General features: G+C 55.0%; 1 protein-coding gene across 3 annotated transcripts in view; it reads right to left on the bottom strand.

Annotated features, from left to right (window-relative positions):
• The window catches only part of PRKCA (protein kinase C alpha), a 310,559-nt gene that overhangs the window by 58,050 nt on the left and 234,218 nt on the right, over window positions 1-18,291 (bottom strand). For all 3 annotated transcript variants that reach the window (XM_024979613.2, XM_024979614.2, NM_174435.1), the window contains 3 exon segments: window positions 2,892-3,048; window positions 1,719-1,853; window positions 1,375-1,471 (listed from right to left, as the gene is read on the bottom strand). In XM_024979613.2, coding sequence (XP_024835381.1) covers window positions 1,375-1,471; window positions 1,719-1,853; window positions 2,892-3,048 — 389 coding nt within the window.

Here is an 18,291-nt window from a genome sequence, read left to right as displayed (position 1 = left end):
CACTGGAAAAGGCCCTGATGCTGGGGAAGATTGAGGGCGGGAGGAGAAGGGGACGACAGAGGATGAGACGGTTGGATGGCATCACCGACTCAATGGACCTGAATTTGAGCAAGCTCCTGGAGATGGTGAAGGACAGAGGAGCCTGGCGTGCTACGGTCCATGGGGTCGCAAAGAGCTGGACACGACTGAGCAACTGAAAACAACATTAGTGACGGAGCACTGTGAATGTTTGTGTTTCATACCCTTCAGAACCTTCTAACTGGCAGGTACGACCTGTGTGCTTCTTCGGGACGGAATACATTTGGGAGAAGAAACAACAGCGGGAGGAGGGACCCAAGGGCGCCAGCCGTGCAGGGTCTCTGTGCCGCATGTGTGTGCACCTCGGAATTTCTTTAGGGCTTGGGAATTGCCCGAGGAAGGGGAAGCTTCACAAGGTCATGAATCAGGTACGTGTGTGAGTGCTCGGTCACTCAACTGTGTCTGACTCTTTGCAACCCCGCGGACTGTAGCCTGCCAGACTCCTCTGTCCACGGGATTCTCCAGGCAAGAATACTGGAGTGGGCTGCCATGCCCTCCTCCAGGGGGTCTTCCTGACCCAGGGATCACACCTGAGTCTCCTGTACTGCAGGCGTATCTTTCTGTCTGAGCCACCAGGGAAGCCCAAGAATACTGAAGTGGGCTGCCATGCCCTCCTCTAGGAATCTTCCTGACCCAGGGATTGAACCCCTGTCTCCTGCACTGCAGGCAGATTCTTTACCATCTGAGCCCCCAGGGAAGCCCCCATGAGACTGGTGCAGAGACACAATCAGCTACTACATGGGTTCTTTGAACAACCAACACACAGGTGATTGGAGAAATGGCAAGAAATGGAAAGCTGTGACTTGGAGCGTAAGGCAGGTGCTTGGAGCAGAAACTGCATTAAGAGCTGAGACGTCAGGTGAGGAGAGAGAAGCAGGGGTGAAGGGGGGAGGAAGAGGTGACACCACTGGGGCAGAAGGCTGTGCGCACCCGGGTGTGGACAGGGAGCTCCCATTCCTAGAGATATGCAGAGAAAAGGGAGATGCTGGCCCAACAGTCACACCCAAGGACGCTGCCGCCTGGAGAAGCCTAGGACCTGCCCATCTCCCCCTGATGCCAGACCGACTCCCCGCGCAGGAACCAGCCCCCTCTCTGCAGGGCTGTTCCCAATCTCCATGCTCTACGGATAACAGCCTGCAAAGCAAGGCGATGACGCAACATCCACGCCTTTAGATAAGGACAAAGATTAACATTTACGTGACTTTTGCCTTCCAGCCCAATGACCACAAAAATCTGGCCCTTCCTGGAGTGAAACTTTCTGAATAGAAAGATGGTTCACTCATGCTCTGGTCTCACCTCGAATTTCTGCCTGAGCTCCACGTTGCCTTCCTCGTCGCCTTCGGGGATCGGCACGTTGTAGTACTCGCCCTCCTCTTGGTTCAGCAGCTTGTACCTTCAGAGACACGGGGCAGAGGAGGGTGAGACCATGCTGGCACCACTGGGTTCAACAAGTCCCCCCCACCCCCAGGCTCCAGTCCAGCTGGTTCTGAAATGCGTTCACTGGGGAGCCAGGACCCAGGAAACTTCACACGCAGTGGTCACTCTGGACTTAAGCCAGCTCGTCTCCTGAATCTCTGAAAGTGCTAATGTTTTCAGACAATTCACTTTTGGCTCACACAGACACACTCAGCCTTCCTCACCATCCGCTGGCCGGCATCTTCATCAGCTCCGAGACCCCAAAGGAAAGGGACCCCATAAAGTCGTTCCGTGTGGTTCGATCCCAGTCCCAGATTTCCACAGACAGTCGCCGGTCTTTATCAGAAGGTTTTAATTTGCTACCAAAGAACACATACACAGATACAGGGTTATCTTTACTGTGGTTTAAGGGATGATACCACATGCTCGAGATCTGAACTTGAGATTAAAAAAATAGTATATTCAATTCTCTTCCTGTGGTTCTCCATCATCAACAAAGTGCCAGCCCTTCGGTAACCAAAGCTCTAGACAAGAGGTTAGCAAACCATGAGCCATGGGCAAGTCAGGCCCACTGCTTGTGTGTGTAAATAAAGTTTTATTGAAACAGTCACGGCTGTTTGTCTGGACACATTTGGCTATGGCAGCTCTGAATCTAGAACAGTACCTGCAACAGAGACTGGATGACCCATAAGGCCTAAACCATTTACTGTCCAGCCCTTCCCAGAGCAAGGCTGGACAGCCTCTGGTCTATACCCTAGACAGCTACGTCTGGGTGTGACAGACAAGCTGCTTCCTGCATTCTCATTCGCAGAGAGGGCCCCTTGCTTATGCTCAGCTGTACTCAGAGCTTTCTTGCTCTTGACTTACTCAGGCCTCCACTCCCCAACCTTTCCTCCCTTCTTTCCCCTCTCCCATCTCTGTCTCCAAAATCTTTTCACTCCTTTCAGGCCCACATTAAATGTCGCCTTCCCCAGAAAGTCTTCCCTGCTTAGATGGAAAGATAACCTTCCCATTTCAGTGGCAACATCGGCTTCGATGGTTACTCACTTATTCCATGTTTTAAAAACTATTGTTTAAACTCTTACCTACAGCCTTACCTACCTCTTACCTACAGCCTCCTCTAACCGCCCCCCCTCAAAAAACCGAAGTCCGCCAAGAGGGAGGACTTGATTCTACATCTGAAATGTGAGAGAATTTTTTATACAGGAGTTACTGATGGTCACTTGGGGTATCGTGTATAAGTCTTGGTAAACTGAGTTTCTATCCAGCGACCAGTTTCTATCCGTCTCTAGCAGCTGTGGGAGGAGAGCCTAGGGATGAATAGATGTCTAAAGACGTTTATGACAAGCCCAGCTCATCGCTGCTCAGAACATGGAGGAGGAGGGGGTTCAGCTCACAACGTGAAGGACTCGTCCCACCGGGGGTTCAGCGTCGAGCGGATGGTCTTGGTTTTCTGTTTGCTCTCGTTCTTGGGGTCAGGAATAAGCTTCAGCTTCACGTAAGGATCTGAAAGCCCATTTGGATCCATAGGGATTAGGTTTTTCGCGTCTCGTACTGTGAAGAGAGAAGAAGAAAGATCCCAGGTTACAAAAGGAGGACAGACCTACACTGCTGAGCGTCCTGCATCAGGACCCGGCCGATCGAGAGGCATCACGACGGTGTTGAAGCGGGGGCTGTGGCTCTGACCCTCACCACGAGAGAAGCTGCCCGCTGCCACTGCCCACCACAGGCAGTGGGCCTGGGGGACCCAGCGGCCAAGCCTGGAGACTCAGCACTGGCCCGGTCCGGCAGCATCAGTGGCACCGGGATTGCTGCCCAAACCTGGGGAAGCAGAACCTGCATCCTAACACCCTCCCCACCACCACCCCAGCCAGGAGAGCTGGTCCGCCTCCCGCCTAAGCAGCCAGCAGGCTAGCCCGCACACGGCGCCACTGGAACCCCTACAAGAGGTCGTCTCTTTCCTTTGTAGAGCTGGTGGCTTCTAGCCCGCTGTGCATGAGGATTGCACGGGAGGGGGGCTGACCCAGGGGGAAGACTCAGGAGCCTTTCCCAAGACCCTGGGTGGCCCCAGTGCCCATTCGAGATGGAGAAGCAAATGGAAACTAAAGTGGAGACAAGGCCATGTCGCCTGCAGAGGGGCAGCTCCGCGGAGCAGCTGATGGAGGCTCCTGTGCGGGAGGGCTGATGCCAACACCTGTCAATCACCCGTCGGTCTGACGAGAAGGGACCGCAGCCAGGGGCCTTCCTCACTCTACCCCCCAGCGCAGCTAAAAGCTCTGGGGCACCCAGTCAGCTGGACACCACGGGAACACATCTCCCTGGGCCCAGACTCTCAGCCCAGCGGCTCTCACAGCGTGGCCCCTGGACGGCAGCCTCAGCTTCACCAACCGAGTCAGAACTGGGTGGAGGCAGGGGGCTTCCAGGTGGTTCTGTGGGGAAGCTGGCAAGATCCACTGCTCCAGCCCATCAACAGACTGTCAGCTTAGTGTGATTGTCAAAGGAGGAATTTAGAAGAATTTCAGAAGACGGTGCCAGTGTTGGTGGTGGGCGGTGGGGGCGGGGGACAGGTGAAAGGGGCTAAACACACTGGGTGTTCAGGTGGAGCCCTAAGGGCAGAGGTCAGAGACGAGCGCTGCTCGGGTGCCTGGAGACCCACCAAGGGCTGGCACCGTCCTTGCCCGGAAGCCTTAGCACGGGAAGGTGACAGTGTGGCCATGTTCTAGTAACCTGCTCCGGTGTCTGAGGGGTGGCGAGATGACCCAGGGTGACCTGCTCCAGTGTCCGAGGGGCAGTGGGCCGGCCCAGGGTGACCTGCTCTAGTGTCCGAGGGGCGGCGGGATGACCCAGGGTGACCTGCTCCAGTGTCCGAGGGGTGGCAGGATGACCCAGGCTGACCGGTTCCAGTGTCCGAGGAGTGGTGGGCCGGGCCAGGGTGACCTGCTCTAGTGTCCGAGGGGCGGAAGGCCAGCCCAGGGTGACCTGCTCTAGTGTCCGAGGGGCGGCGGGATGACCCAGGGTGACCTGCTCCAGTGTCCGAGGGGTGGCAGGATGACCCAGGGTGACCTGCTCCAGCGTCCGAGGGGCGGAAGGCCGGCCCAGGGTGACCTGCTCCAGCGTCCGAGGGGCGGAAGGCCGGCCCAGGGTGACCTGCTCCAGCGTCCGAGGGGCGGAAGGCCGGCCCAGGCTGACTTGCTCCAGCGTCCGAGGGGCGGAAGGCCGGCCCAGGGTGACCTGCTCTAGCGTCCGAGGGGCGGAAGGCCAGCCCAGGGTGACCTGCCACAGAGCAGCCCGCCGTGTGTTCCTCATACACCGCTGACTCCCTCCAGCGACTTTCCCGTAAAACAGTACCTAACCTCATGCAGCCGAGAGCGGACAGGACAGAAGCAGGTGCCCGGCTCGGCTGCCCCATGACCCGCTTCCCAGACAGACCTCCGTCCTGTTACCCCACGTGCTGGGAACAGCAGTTCATGAGCCGCTGCTGCTTCCTCTAGATCAGCCAGCAGAGGCACATTTCCTGCGGCACAGAAGGGCTGGAGAAGGAAATGTTGTCAGGTAGACACAGTGCCTTCTGCTGTTGGCGGCTTGGAAGCAGCAGAGAAGAAAAGACAGCAGGACATAAGCACGCATGACACCCTGGTTGCAGAGTCCCAGCCTCATCCCACCGCCCAAGCTCCACGGTCTTCACTGAGACAGGAGGTTCCAGGGGCCCTGACCACTGGAGAAGTGTGACCCAGGTTTTTAAGCACAACACAGAAGGTCTACTCCCCTAAAAAAGCAACCTGAGTATCACAAGAGATGACAAATTTGGGCTGAAAAATGAAGCTCTCCCTTGGAGAACGGGAGGGGCCGAAGGGCTCACTCCACCCGACTGAGAGGTGTGAGTGTGGTGGTCAGTTCAGTCCACTTCCGCTTAGTCGCTCAGTCATGTCCGACTCTTTATGACCCCATGGACCGCAGCATGCCAGGCCTCCCTGTCCATCACCAACTCCCCCAGAGTCCACCCAAACCCATATCCATTGAGTAGGTGATGCCATCCAACCATCTCATCCTGTCTTCCCCTTCTCCTCCTGCCCTCAATCTTTCCCAGCATCAGGGTCTTTCAAACGAGTCAGCTCTTTGCATCAGGTGGCCAAAGTATTGGAGTTTCAGCTTCAACATCAGTCCCTCCAATGAACACCCAGGACTGGTCTCCTTTAGGATGGACTGGTTGGATCTCCTTGCAGTCCAAGGGACTCTCAAGAGTCTTCTCCAACACCACAGTTCAAAAGCATCAGTTATTCAGCACTCAGCCTTCATTCTCGGGGGTGCGATTCTAAAATCATTCAGTGGTTGGGGTGTTCTGGTTGCCAAGTAATCTCTACAGCAGGGCCTCAGGGACCAGCTGACATCAGCCTAAGAAGCAACAGGCTGGTGCCTGGACCCCGTGAGACGACATGTCACCGAGACTCGGGCCCGAGAGCATCCGGTGCTCCTGGCCCAGGAGGCCACGGGCACTGTGCCCACGCACGCGTAGGAGCGATGCTTTGTGTGCGACGCTAATTCTAAGACAAACGGCGCCGGGAAAACACAGGGAGAAGAGACAGCTGCCGTGGGTGCACCGCGAGCGGGGTAATTGTGCTCGAAGGCAGGGATTTTTTTAAGATCACAAAAACAAATCCTGGAACGAGGGTAAATGACATTTGACAAAATAGCATGATGTGCGTCCAAACCGGTTCGGTCCCCCCTGCCCCGCCCCGCCGTAACCCCTGAAAGATCCCTTGTGTGCACCACGAGAGCCTGGTGGGTGGGCTGTATTTTCATTTTATTTTCTTTATTTGCCCAATAAGCACCCACTAGTCTCATGCTGGAGAAGCACAGTGAATGGAGTGAGAGGGGAGCTTTGGTCCATAAGATGTTGAGGTCTGGTGGCGAGGCAGGCTCCTCCAACCCCGCCCCCCCCCACAGTGAGTGGGGTGCGGGGAAGAACGTCCTGCCTTGGAGGAGGGCAGGGATGACCTCCAGCTTTCCCTGCTCCCACCATCAGGACGCAGGCATCCTTGTCCTGTGGGTCCAGCAGGATCAGCTTCCCGTGGCTGCTGGGACACGTGACTACAAACTCGGTGGCTTAAAATAACAGAGATTTATTCCCACAGGTCTGGAGGCCAATGTCAGAATCACCGGGATAAAACCAAGGTGTTGGAAACCTGCTGTACAGCAGAGGGAACTCTGCTCCACGCTGTGTGCCAGCCTGGATGGGAGGGAGTTTGGGGGAGAATGGACACATATATATGGATGGCTGAGTCCCTGCACTGTGCATCTGAAGCATCACATTGTTAATCAGCCAAATCTCAATACAGAACGGTTTTGGTGTTAAAGAAATAAAACTAAAATTGGAAAAAAAAAAAAAACAAACTCAAGGTGCTGGCAGGACCACGTTCTGGCCAGAGGCTCCAGGGAAGAAGCTGCCCCTGCATCTCGCAGCCTCACCAGGCTGGCGGCCACGTCGCTCCGGCCTCTGCTCAGCCCCCAGGCCGCCCCTCCTGTGTGTCAGAGCCCCCACCACACCTCTCTCATCAGGACGCTGGTGACGGGACTGAGGGTCCACCTGGTGTTAACCGGGAACGTCCGCCCTCCTCTGGATTCGTCCCTTCAGCACGTCGGCCAAGACCCTTGGGTCAAACAAGATGACTCTCAGAGCCCCCGGGGCTCGGCCCTCACTGCCCCAAATGGGCCTCCCTGCGCGGGCCAGGAGGACGCCATGTCCCCAAGGCCTGTCCCTGCCGCGCCTTTAGCTCCTCTGACGATGCTGCGAGAGGAGGAGCCGCGTCTTAGGGGAGGGGGTTTGGCTCCAGGAGCCAGGACTCCCACAAACGCAGCCAGTGGGGGACGCGGGCTGCTTCCGGAACAGGAGGGTTCACCCAGCATCCCTGGCACGAGACGCTGAGGGGGCGGCCAAGCTGTCTAGCAGTGGGCGCGGCACCCGGGGTGGGGTGGTTCTGAGTCAAGCCTCTCCAGCCATCAGAGAGACGAGCCCTGGCCAGCATGGGGGTCGCGGGAGGGGTCGACGGGCAAGCTCGGGCCCGGGAAAGGTCAGAACCAGCCAGGTCCCAGGCCGGCGGGCGGCTCAGGTCACCTGGTAGGCAGGGCCCGGGCTGCCTTGACTGGCACCAGGGCCGGGCACAGAGGGCAAAGCGCCCGGGTCCCCTCCCAGCGCCCACAGGTGTCCACACTGCCGGGCGACAGGGCCCCTGAGGGCGCTCTGGGCAGAGTCCTCCTCCTCTTTTAAGCCATGAGCTCCTGGAGCACTGGCCTACGGTTTCTATGACAACCTTTGGGCGCCTGCAGGCCCCGGGCTGTGTGCCTTCAGCGCCTGGCTCTCAAGGACGGAGGGACCCTCCTTTCTCCACGCCCTTCAGGACCAGTGTCTACACAGGAGGGAGCATCCCCCTGCAGGTGGGCAGGGGTCTAGGGCGGCCCCCGCGATAGGCAGTGAGGACTGGCCAGGGCAGCTCCTAGATGGGAGGCCTTTGAGGGGAGGGCTGCCCACTGGGCCCCCAGTTCTCCATGAGCATGTGGGCACCCCAAGGGGCCAGGCTCGATCTGGCGGAAGGAGCGATGGAGCCAGAGGTGGTGGGGAGCCGAGGATGGGGGCTCACAGGCCTGGTCACCAGTAGGTGACCGAGGAGACGCTAAGTCACATCACTGTGACTTTAGAACAGAGAGAATTTCTGAGGCTTGAGTGACATTATGTCTTGGAGGCGCCCAACCTAGAAACGAGGGCAACAGCCTGTGTGCTCTGCTACTGAAACGTTCTGTCTTGGTTCTGGGGATGCTCCACGCCCGGTTCCACACGCACCCAGGGATGCGGCCTGGCCCCGATGGGCTGATTACTGAACGTGTCAAACAGTTAACCACACCCTACACAGCGTGCTCGGTACTTGCCTGGTCCCAACACTCAGCCCCCACCGGGGAGCCCCCGCTCTGATGCTGATGACTGAATCCCTGCTGCCGAATGCAGCTCATGACACAAGCTTGGGAGCTGCATCCTGACCCCTGAACCTCCACGCCCCTCCACCTATCTGGCACCCTGTCCCGTCCTTGGCCAGGGGGGACCTGCCCCTTCCCCAGCCCTCCCGGGGCTTCAGCCTGGACCTTGGTGCCAGACCCATCGTCTCCAACCTCCCCTCCGCGCTTGCCTGGCCCACTGGAGCTTCAAGTCTAGAGACTCAGAGCAACTTGAGAGCAGGGGCAGCTCCAGGCCCCACCTGGTGGGGCGTCTCCCCGCACCTGGTCCAGACCTATGAGAGATCCAGAGATTCTCTGGGCTGAGACGCTACAGCTGACTGGAGAGGTGGTGAACACCGTGTCTCCAGCTGCAGTTCATAAAGCGTCCATTCGGAGGGACTCTCGGACAAGGAAAAGCCTCACAGGCATTCTCAGTGGAGAATAAAGTCGGGTCCAGAGCAGGCGGTATGTTTTGGAAAATGTTAACTGCTCAGAAGGAAGGGTCACTGGGCCCACAGAGGTTTAAAGGACACGACGCGGCCCCAGCTTTCAGGGGAAACAAGCCGGAAAGGACCCCTCTCACTTGGGGAAGGGAAGTCCCATACGGAACTCCTCTGGATTTCGGGAATAAAATGCAAGGCGGCATTGGCCACAGGAGCGATTTTGACTGAGTAACGATGGACCAGGACTCGGAGAACAGCCTGGGCCCCTGGCGCTGTCTCTCTGCTCCATCTGATCTGATTGCACGTGTTGTCTGCTTGCACTGTCTGTATTGAAACCTCCAGAATTCTGGATTTGATCTGCTCCATGTCCTGTGGCTCAGTGGTAAAAGAACCCGCCTGCAAGGCAGGAGCCACAGGATACCTGGGTTTGATCTCTGGGTTGGAAAGATCTCTTGGAGGAAGAAATGGCAACCCACTCCAGTATTCTTGCCTCAGAATCCTATGGACAGAGGATCCTGGTGGGCTACCATCCATGGAGTTGCAAAGAGTCGGACACAACTGAAGCCACTTAGTCACATGCACATGTTAAGAATATGTGGCCCATACATTTCATCATCTTTGCTTCCTTTATGGCCAAAGACACAGGTGAGGAATGTAAGCAAGAGGAACGTCCACCTGCTCAGCACCCCCCCGCCCCACCCCAGAGCTGGGGCCGATTCACTTAACGCTCTGTCTCGCTGGCGAGGCCCATGCTTTGATGATAAGAATGTAATTTCTGTCCCAGGAAATCCAGTGCCATCCACAGACCAGAAAAAACCCGAGTCAGCAACTCTACCACCAAAATCCCATGAACGAATGAAAGAGAACTTACGAGAATTTGGTCTGAGATGAGAAAAGGCAACTTTTGGTCCTTGAACAAGAATCATAAATGTTTCATTACTTTTTCTCTTCCAGTTAGTGGAAAATAACAATTTTTATTAAACTTCTATGACCTTAAAGTTGCAAGAGGAAATGGAATCTGGTTGTTGGAGAAATGATATTTTCCAGGTTATGGGAGCCCAGATGATTCTGTATAAACAACAAGAAACTCTTAAGAAAGACTTCTTTTTCTTATTATGAGAGGAATGGATATACTCGTCATTCAAAAACTAAAACACATAAAAGCATTAAGAAGAAAAGGAAAACCACCTAAGCTCCTGCTGTAAGAGAACTGCTCTTACCACCGGGCTCTTTGCTCTGCGCTTATCTGCACCGAAACATTTATTCTTATAGAGTCTATGTCTAGGAACAGAGGAGCTTTTTGTTGGTTTTGTTCCGGTTTTTAAATTTCTTTTGGCCACACCACATGGCTTATAGGATCTTAGTTCCCTGACCAGGGATTGAACCTGGGCCCTCGGCAGAGAAAGCACGGAGTCCTACCCGCGGGACAGCCAGGGAACTCCCTAAGAACACAGCGTAGGAACCGCCTTTATGACACAACAAGGTATGTTTTGAAAGCATTTTGAAAGGCTCTCGTCCCATTTTTTAGCTATCTCATGATCTAGTTTATCCATTCCCTGTCTCAGCCATCTATGTAGATTAAAATTCTTCCCCTTTGTGTAATCACATGGCAACAGGTCATCTTCCCGTGTCAACATCCATCTGAAATTCTGTTTTGCCTCAGGATACACATTATTATTAGAAGTGGACCGGAGCGGGTAAAATCATTCACGACTCTGATGTGCATTGCCAAATAACTCCCCCAGAAGTCATATCAAAGTTTTATGAAGGGTATGGGGATAAAACTTAAAAATAACCTTGTATTTGTGGCTTCCTTGATTATTTTCGAGGCTTAACTATTCCCCCCCTGCTATGTTAGTGTTTCTTTTTCTTTGATTTCGTCCTTGTCCAAGTTCCCTATAGGGTGGTAAAGCATTTTCCTACCAGGTCACAAGAGCTCTTTAGATGTACTGCTGCTACTGCTAAGTCGCTTCAGTCGTGTCCGACTCTGTGCGACCTCACAGAGGGCAGCCCACCAGGCTCCCCCGTCCCTGGGATTCTCCAGGCAAGAACACTGGAGTGGGTTGTCATTTCCTCTTCCAATGCATCAAAGTGAAAAGTGAAAGTGAAGTCGCTCAGTCGTGTCTGACTCTTAGCGACCCCATGGACTGCATCCTACGAGGCTCCTCCAACCATGGGATTTGCCAGGCAAGAGTGCTGGAGTGGGGTGCCACTGCCTTCTCCCTCTTTAGATGTAAAGGAATGACAAAGGCTCTTTGTCTCGTATGCTGCAAACTTCATTTAGATTTCACTCCCCATGCTTCCAGCAACACAGCAGCTCAAGTCTTTATACAGCTAAGTCTGTCAAGCATTTCCTTTTTTACTTCTTCTATTTCTTTTACATTCAGAAAATCCTTGCCTTTCCCGAGATTAGCCAAATATTCACTTAAGTTTTCTTCAATTATTCTGTCTTTTTTTTTTTTTTAATATATTTAACTTTTAAATCCATTGGAAATTTATTTTGGTATACAGTGTGAGTTTTCCTTATTTTTTTCTTCCAAATGTTTAGACAACTCTCTGAACAACATTCTGAAATGAGCCATCTTTTCTCCATTCAGTCACGTGGCTTCTGCTCTGTTGATCAGAGGCCGTTTCTCTTGTCATATTCGACTCTGCTAATTCTTGCAAAAAGCCTGTACTTTTTTTTTTTTTTTTTGCCATGTGGCGTCTAGTTCCCTGACCAGGGATTGAACCAGAGCCCCCTGCACTGGGAGCCCAGAGTCGTAACCACTGGGCTGCCAGAGGAGCCCATGCCTGCACTTAACCTGTTGTGACACAGCCTTGGGCATCTAGGGGCACGGTGTCCTGACTGAGGGCGAGTCCTCTTCAGCTGCCCTTTTCCTGTTCACCGGGTAAACTTCCGTCCCTTCTTGTTCTCAGTGTTCACGGTTACTCAGAGCAACAAGGTGATGGCCCAGAGAGGAACTCGATGAGAGCCAGAACTTGGTCTGGGGACCCGGCTCCTCGAAAGGAGGGGTCAAGCCTGAGTCACTGGGTTGGGGGGCACGGAAGGCAGCCCCCCCAGCCCCTTCCCCAGCCACCCCCTCCATCTGATGACTTCCCCTCCATCTGGGCTGAAAATAGACTGAGCTGAGCTGAAAATAACCAAGGAGATTAAATTAAATTAAGTCGGGCCTGGCTCCCAGGCAGCTGCTAATAAAACCATAAGCAGCCACATCAGTGCGACAGAGATGGAGGTGTTTACTGCTCCTCTCTCTCTTCACCCGGAAGCAGCTGAACCCTCGAGAGACCAGGCCCAGTGAAACCAGCCTCCTCGCCGTCACCTTTACCCAAGGCTTTGAGCAGGATTTGCTCTTGCTGGCTCGTCCGGGGAAGCCCTGTGTTCAGGAGGCCTTTGCAGGGCTCCCCGATCAGGAATTCAATGCTGAGCATCACCCATGACGCCTGCTTGGCCAGCAACGGTCCTGCACGTGCCAGCAGGAGAGGGCCCTGCCGTCCACAGGGTGGTCCCGTCACCGGAGGGATCAGCGATGCACCCACACAGTCCTGGTCCCTAGAAGTGGTCTCAAAATGATGCTCTCAGGGACATGTCCCTCAGGGGCTACTGGGGGGCTCAGGTCAGTATTTGTTTCTGGAACACAAGAGCCTTAGGAGACAAAGGCCTTAGTAACAAGCCATCTCCCCGAGGCCCTTCCATCTGTGCTACCACCACGGTCTTTAATCTGAGAATATGAAGCTGAAGATAAACATTAGCTAGACTGCCCAGGTCAGGGGTATGAGCTTTTCAGCTGTCAGACCCTCTGGTCGTCTCCGCCACAGTTGAAAAAACAAACCTCGATGCTCTCACTACCTTTGGGATCATTCTCCAACTGAGCCCATCTGTCAACACTTTGGAACTTCCCAAGGCGACCACATGCATTGAGCCTACTTGAGGCTAAATTAATTCCGAAAAAAAGGCAAGACTAGGGGCCAAGGATCTTGGATGAAAAACTTTTAATCCGGCAAAATAATCAAGCTCTTCATACACCCCTGAGCCATGGCGCCTCTACCACCACCATCTTGGCACAGCAGTGAGGTAGGCGGAGGTTAAATGGGAGGGAGGCCAGAGAGGCAGCGCCCTCAGTCCAGAGATGCAGGCGGGAAGGGTCTGCGCCCCATGGGGCTCTAGGAGGCGGGCATCTGGGGTCTAAGGGCTCGGAGAGGGCCAGGTGAGGGCACCTGCTGCCCGAGGGAAGTTGCCACGGTTTACATACCAAGCAGGAGACATGTTATTTTCCTGACCGTGGGGGGAGCCTGATGGGCTGACTCGCAGGGAAAATGTACCTTGTTTTTCTTTCCTCGGCTGGAGGGAAGCCAGGTAGCTTGGTATTTCTCAGAGAGAAGCTAAGACTCGGAGGCATTATTAGCGCGTCCCCAGCTGTTCGCTCTCGCAGCTGGAACTCTTCCTGAAAGCAAAGCCGTGGGGGTGAGAGGGGCAGAGCTGCCAGGACCCAGAGAGCCGCTCGGCCTCCAGACCGTGCTGCCAAGCAGCCCACAGTGCGGGCGAGGGAGCTCCATCTGGGTCTCCAGCCCCAAGCACAGGTCTCTATGCTTCCTGGGCCACTCGTCCTACATCCTGAGGGGGCCCATTCAGAGGGTACCAGCGTCACAGGATCTCCTGTCCATCAGGACTGCGGACACACCGCCCGGAGCGCTGCTCTACGGCTTCCGAATAAAAGGGGTGAATAACGTCTGGGCTGGCGGGGTTGGACAAACACGGCTGAGTCCAGACATTTTCTTTATCCTTGCCTGTCCCTGGAGACCAGCCAGGCTGGGAATACGTTCATCTGTTCCAAAGGGACTTGTGAGTCATGAACAAGTTTCAAACCGAAGCCTAGACATCGTCTCTGCTCTTCAGTGATTTCACACACAGGCAACAAGGTCAAAGGAAAAGGCCTCAAAGCCGAAGACCCTGTTCTCACCCCCATCCCACCCCTGACCACCTTTCTGCACGACCCTGGCTGATGAAGTGTGGCGTTCTGTTTGCTCAGCATCAGCCCTGTTCCCGCACACATCGACTGCCCTCCGATAAGCCCCGCCCGGCAGCCAGGGTCCAGGGCGCAGAGGGGGCGCTTAACCCAACACGAGCCAACACAGCCTTCCCTGGGGCCACGGATTCACACCTGACGCTGCAGGAGAGACGGAGCTGTCAGAGGCAGACGTGGGCCGCGCTTCCCGCAGAGCGGAGGCAGCCTAGCTTGCCGTGAAAAAGACAAAAGCAGCAGCTGGAGAAGGATGGGTGAGCAGGGCCCACCCCTACCTCCGGCGTCCCCGGGGCCCCAGGGCGCCCCCGCCCACGAGCTACGCAAAAGACCCAATTTCTCGGGGGGAATCTCTCCTTTCTAAGAGTGGGTTGGAATTGAGTTTTGTCCTTCACAACCCAAAACCCGACCGAATAGTCCCACTCCCTCTCTAAGCCTTGGTTTTTATAGACATAACATAAAAGGCTGGACCACAGCCGTGCCTTTCAGACTCTGCTCCTCGGAGCCTCTGCCTGGGCCATGGGGGTGGATGGGGGCCCTCCTCTCCTTTGACCCAAGCACTTCTGTTAGTGGGAACGTCCACCACGGCAAACAAGACGTCCCTTGAAGGCATCTGCTGTTCAGACTTGGCTGAAACTGTTCCTGCTGTTGTTCAGCCACTAGGTCGGATCCAATACTTTGCAACCCCGGGGACCGCAGCACACCAGGCTTCCCAGTCCTCCACTATCTCCTTGAGCTTGCTCACACTCACGTCCGTTGAGTCAGTGATGCCATCCAACCATCCCATTCTCTGTCTTCCCCTTCGCCTCCCGCCCTCAATCTTTCCCAGCATCAGGGTCTTTACCAGTGAGTCAGCTCTTTGTATCAGATCACTTTTATGATCCTATAAACATAAGTTCCTGTATCCTTCCTTAATGGAGTGTTACTCATTTGATGTATGCCAAGGAATTTTTCTTTTTTCAAAAATAAACTGGCATCCTTCAGGAGCTTGAGGTTCTGAGCGTCATCAAGGGTCCCTGTCTCTCGGGGCGGGGGCTGAGAGGGCGTCTGGGGTCGGGCAGGATGGTGGCGTGTGAGTGGGAGGTCGTGAGGCTGCACAGGGCTGACAGGAACCCACCAGCACATGCTCCCTCTGGGCTTCTGGGCTCCTCTGCGTGTGATCGCCCAGACCACCAATGAGATGTGAGGGACAGCCAAATCAATCCCCGTGTCCTGCAGCCCTAGTCCCAGCCGTGGACGCCCAGCTGCAGAGAGACTTCCCCAAGGGGAAGAGCTGCCAGTGGGCGAGTTTTCCAGAACAAGAGACCCCCGACCCCCCCACCCCCACCCCACCCCGGCTGTTGAGCAAAGCCTGCATTTCCTTCCATGACATCCCCGGCCCAGCAGGTCTAAGCTGGCAAACCCACACTTCCTCTCCATGACTTTCCCCACAGCAGCCCACCTCGAAAACTTTTATAGGAACTTTGCCTTGCATCTGTTCTCGCTTCATTATTATGGGGAAAGAATGCCTGCTTTGATTTTAAAAGGGACCCTGACTGTCTTTAATTAACCACAAACCCTGCGCTAATTACCCAGGAGGGTGGGTGGCAGCTACAGGGGCTGTTCTCCTCAGGAAGGCGGGTCCCCGGGTGCCTGGGAGCGAGCTTCCCGCAGGTGGCCCTGCCCCTCGCTATTCTACTAGGATGTTTTAGGACAGCCCCAGGAGCCAAATCTCGGCCTTCTCAGGAAATCTGTGTTCTTTCACAGCGGAGGGAGGTGCCTGGAAGTTGAGCTGAACACACTCAGGTTTCTCAGCCCCATTTCGATGCCGATGCCTGGAGCACGCGCACACCACTGGCTGCAGAGTCCATCACACGTGGGGAAACGTGGGCTCATCAGAATAGGCTAAGATTGGACCAAAGACAGGATCTGCTTCTCGAGCTTCTTGGTGGAGCATTCCCACCACCCACTCATGAAGATTCACTGAATCAAGAGAGGAGAAGTCTCCACATTTGGGGACATTTCCAGAGGGGAGCCAAATGACTCCTCAGTACGGGGTACTGAATTTTCCCAACCTTCCGGTGCAGAACCAGAAGGAACATTCCTCTCCCATCCTGATCCTCATAACATCTCTGCCCATTAAAGAGTTAAAAGAACGTTTCAGTGGAAGTGATTAAAACGACATCACTTTCAAGCCTCTAAGAGACTCCTCACTTGGCTAAGGCATTTATTTTCTAGAAGATGATCAAGTTGCTCGCAATAATTTCATGGCAATTAATCTTGTGCTTAAATGATAATCCTATAATTAAAAGCAATTAAAATCCGGCACAAGAATGATCGGCTCAGTCAGGGTCAACGTCCCCTGTATGCTACAGGGCTGGCCTTGAAAGAGGCCCCACAAATAATTTGTTTCTCCTCTTCCTGGGGACGCAGGCGTTCAAAGCCCATCTTTAAAAATGCTTCTTTGTGGCAGGAGTCACTGAAGTCAAAGCGGAAGGAGGGCTGAGGCTCCTACAAAGAATTCTATAAAGGGACTGGAGGTCGTGTCGAGCAGGAGAAAGAAGCCGTGTCACTCTGAGCTTGGAGACTGGGGTGTTTACAACAGAGGCAAACGGTGCCTTAAGGAAATGACACTGGCGACCCTTGCCCCAGCCTGGCCGTGGTGCTGCCCACAAGCACCCAGAGTGCTCAGCGTGGAAAGCTGGGTCTGAGTCACTGCCCACAGAGCCCTGCAGGAGTGACCGTCCACAGGAAGCACCCAGCAGCCGGTGGACACTGGATGGTTAGCTCTGCCACTGTGGGAGGTCAGGACGAGGACCACGGTCAGGCTGTAAGCAATGACGCGTCTCTTGGAGAAGATGTGACCACTTCTTGGTGGATGTATGTTTCTCTGAAGGATCCCAGAAGTCACGTGGCTTTATGAAATAGGCTAAAATGGGATCCCTTCTGTGTGATTCAGACGGAAGGCTAAGACGGCAAGACTCGCTCAGATTTGGGACGCAGGAGCACAGTGTAACGCTGAGTCCTCTCTGGGACTTGCCTGCTGGTTCAGGGATAAAGAAGCCATCTTCCAATGCAGGGGCTGTGGTTGGGGAACTCAGCTCTCTAGGGCCGCAGGGCAGCTAAGGCCACAACAGAGAAGCCTGTGCACCACAGCGGAGACCCAGCACAACCAGAGAAGAGCAGAGTCGTTCTCAATGCTGTGCCCACTGGGACCTTCCATCACCATCAGCATTTACTCAACACATCTCAGGCACAGATTCAAGGCATTGGGAACGGGAGATAAGATGCCATCTCTGACCTCAAAGGGCTAATGGTCTGGCCGGGGGAGATGAGCACATAAGTAGTAATAAACGCCCAGCCACGTGGCAGATGGTGTCATGGGCGTGAGGAGAAAGCAGCCCATCTTAGGCAGAGCATGAAGCGTTCGGAGGGGCCTCACAGAGACAACCGCGCGGAGTGTGGGTGATGCTCCTGACGGAGCGGGGTGCACTGCCCCACCTGTGTGGGCTCAGTCCTGGAACTCTCTGTGACCCTGTGGACTGTAGCCCACCAGGCCCCTCTGTCCACGGGGTTTCCCAGAAAACTGGAGTGGTTGCCATCTCCTCCTCCAGCGGGAACCCACGTCTCTAGAGTGCCCTGCACTGGCAGGCGGGTTCTTTACGACTGAGCCACTTGGAGCAGCCCATGAACAGCACAACAGAGGTGAGCGGGTGGAACCAGCCTGCCCCTGGGAAGGGCACAGAGCTCTTCTCCTCAGTGAGAACTCTGAGTGTCAGGAGTGGCAGGGGCGGAAGGGACATGCCTGGGGAGGGGGGCTACCAGCTGCCGACGGGGTCACACAGGCGTGGGCACCGGGACGTGGGAATGTCCAGTCGGGGAAGAACAGAGGATAAAGGAGCCACTGAAAAGATGCCGGCCGTCTCCCGGAAGCAACGCGTCTGAACCGGCCAACATGCGAGCATCTTCCGGACATGCAGGCCGAGGTGTTTTCAGCTTCAAGGCCGTTCCCGTCTGCCTTCGCAGAGGGGCGCTGGACGTCAAGCACTGGCCCAGCCTGAGGTGGGTTTTTCCAAGATTGAGACTCACTCGAGAACACGTCAGCATCCTCTCAACCAACACGAAAACTGATCAAGTTCGCCCTCGATGCTAAAACCATCGGTGAAAGGCTGCTGGTCTCCAAACACAACACCCAGATGCCTTGTTAATCGCAAATGTTGAGAGTTACTGAGAAGTGGAGGGATCTGATGGGAACACGGAAACTGGGTGATCAAAGTTGTTATAGCTCACTGATGACGGTCAACCTGGACGCACCCGAATAAGCAGCTGCCTGAGCCTGCCCTCCGCAGCCCAAACCAGGACCAGCACAC

The sequence above is a fragment of the Bos taurus genome, chromosome 19 (assembly GCF_002263795.3).
Source record: "Bos taurus isolate L1 Dominette 01449 registration number 42190680 breed Hereford chromosome 19, ARS-UCD2.0, whole genome shotgun sequence".
Lineage (NCBI taxonomy): Eukaryota > Metazoa > Chordata > Mammalia > Artiodactyla > Bovidae > Bos > Bos taurus.
This window is presented reverse-complemented; position numbering and strand designations above follow the sequence as displayed.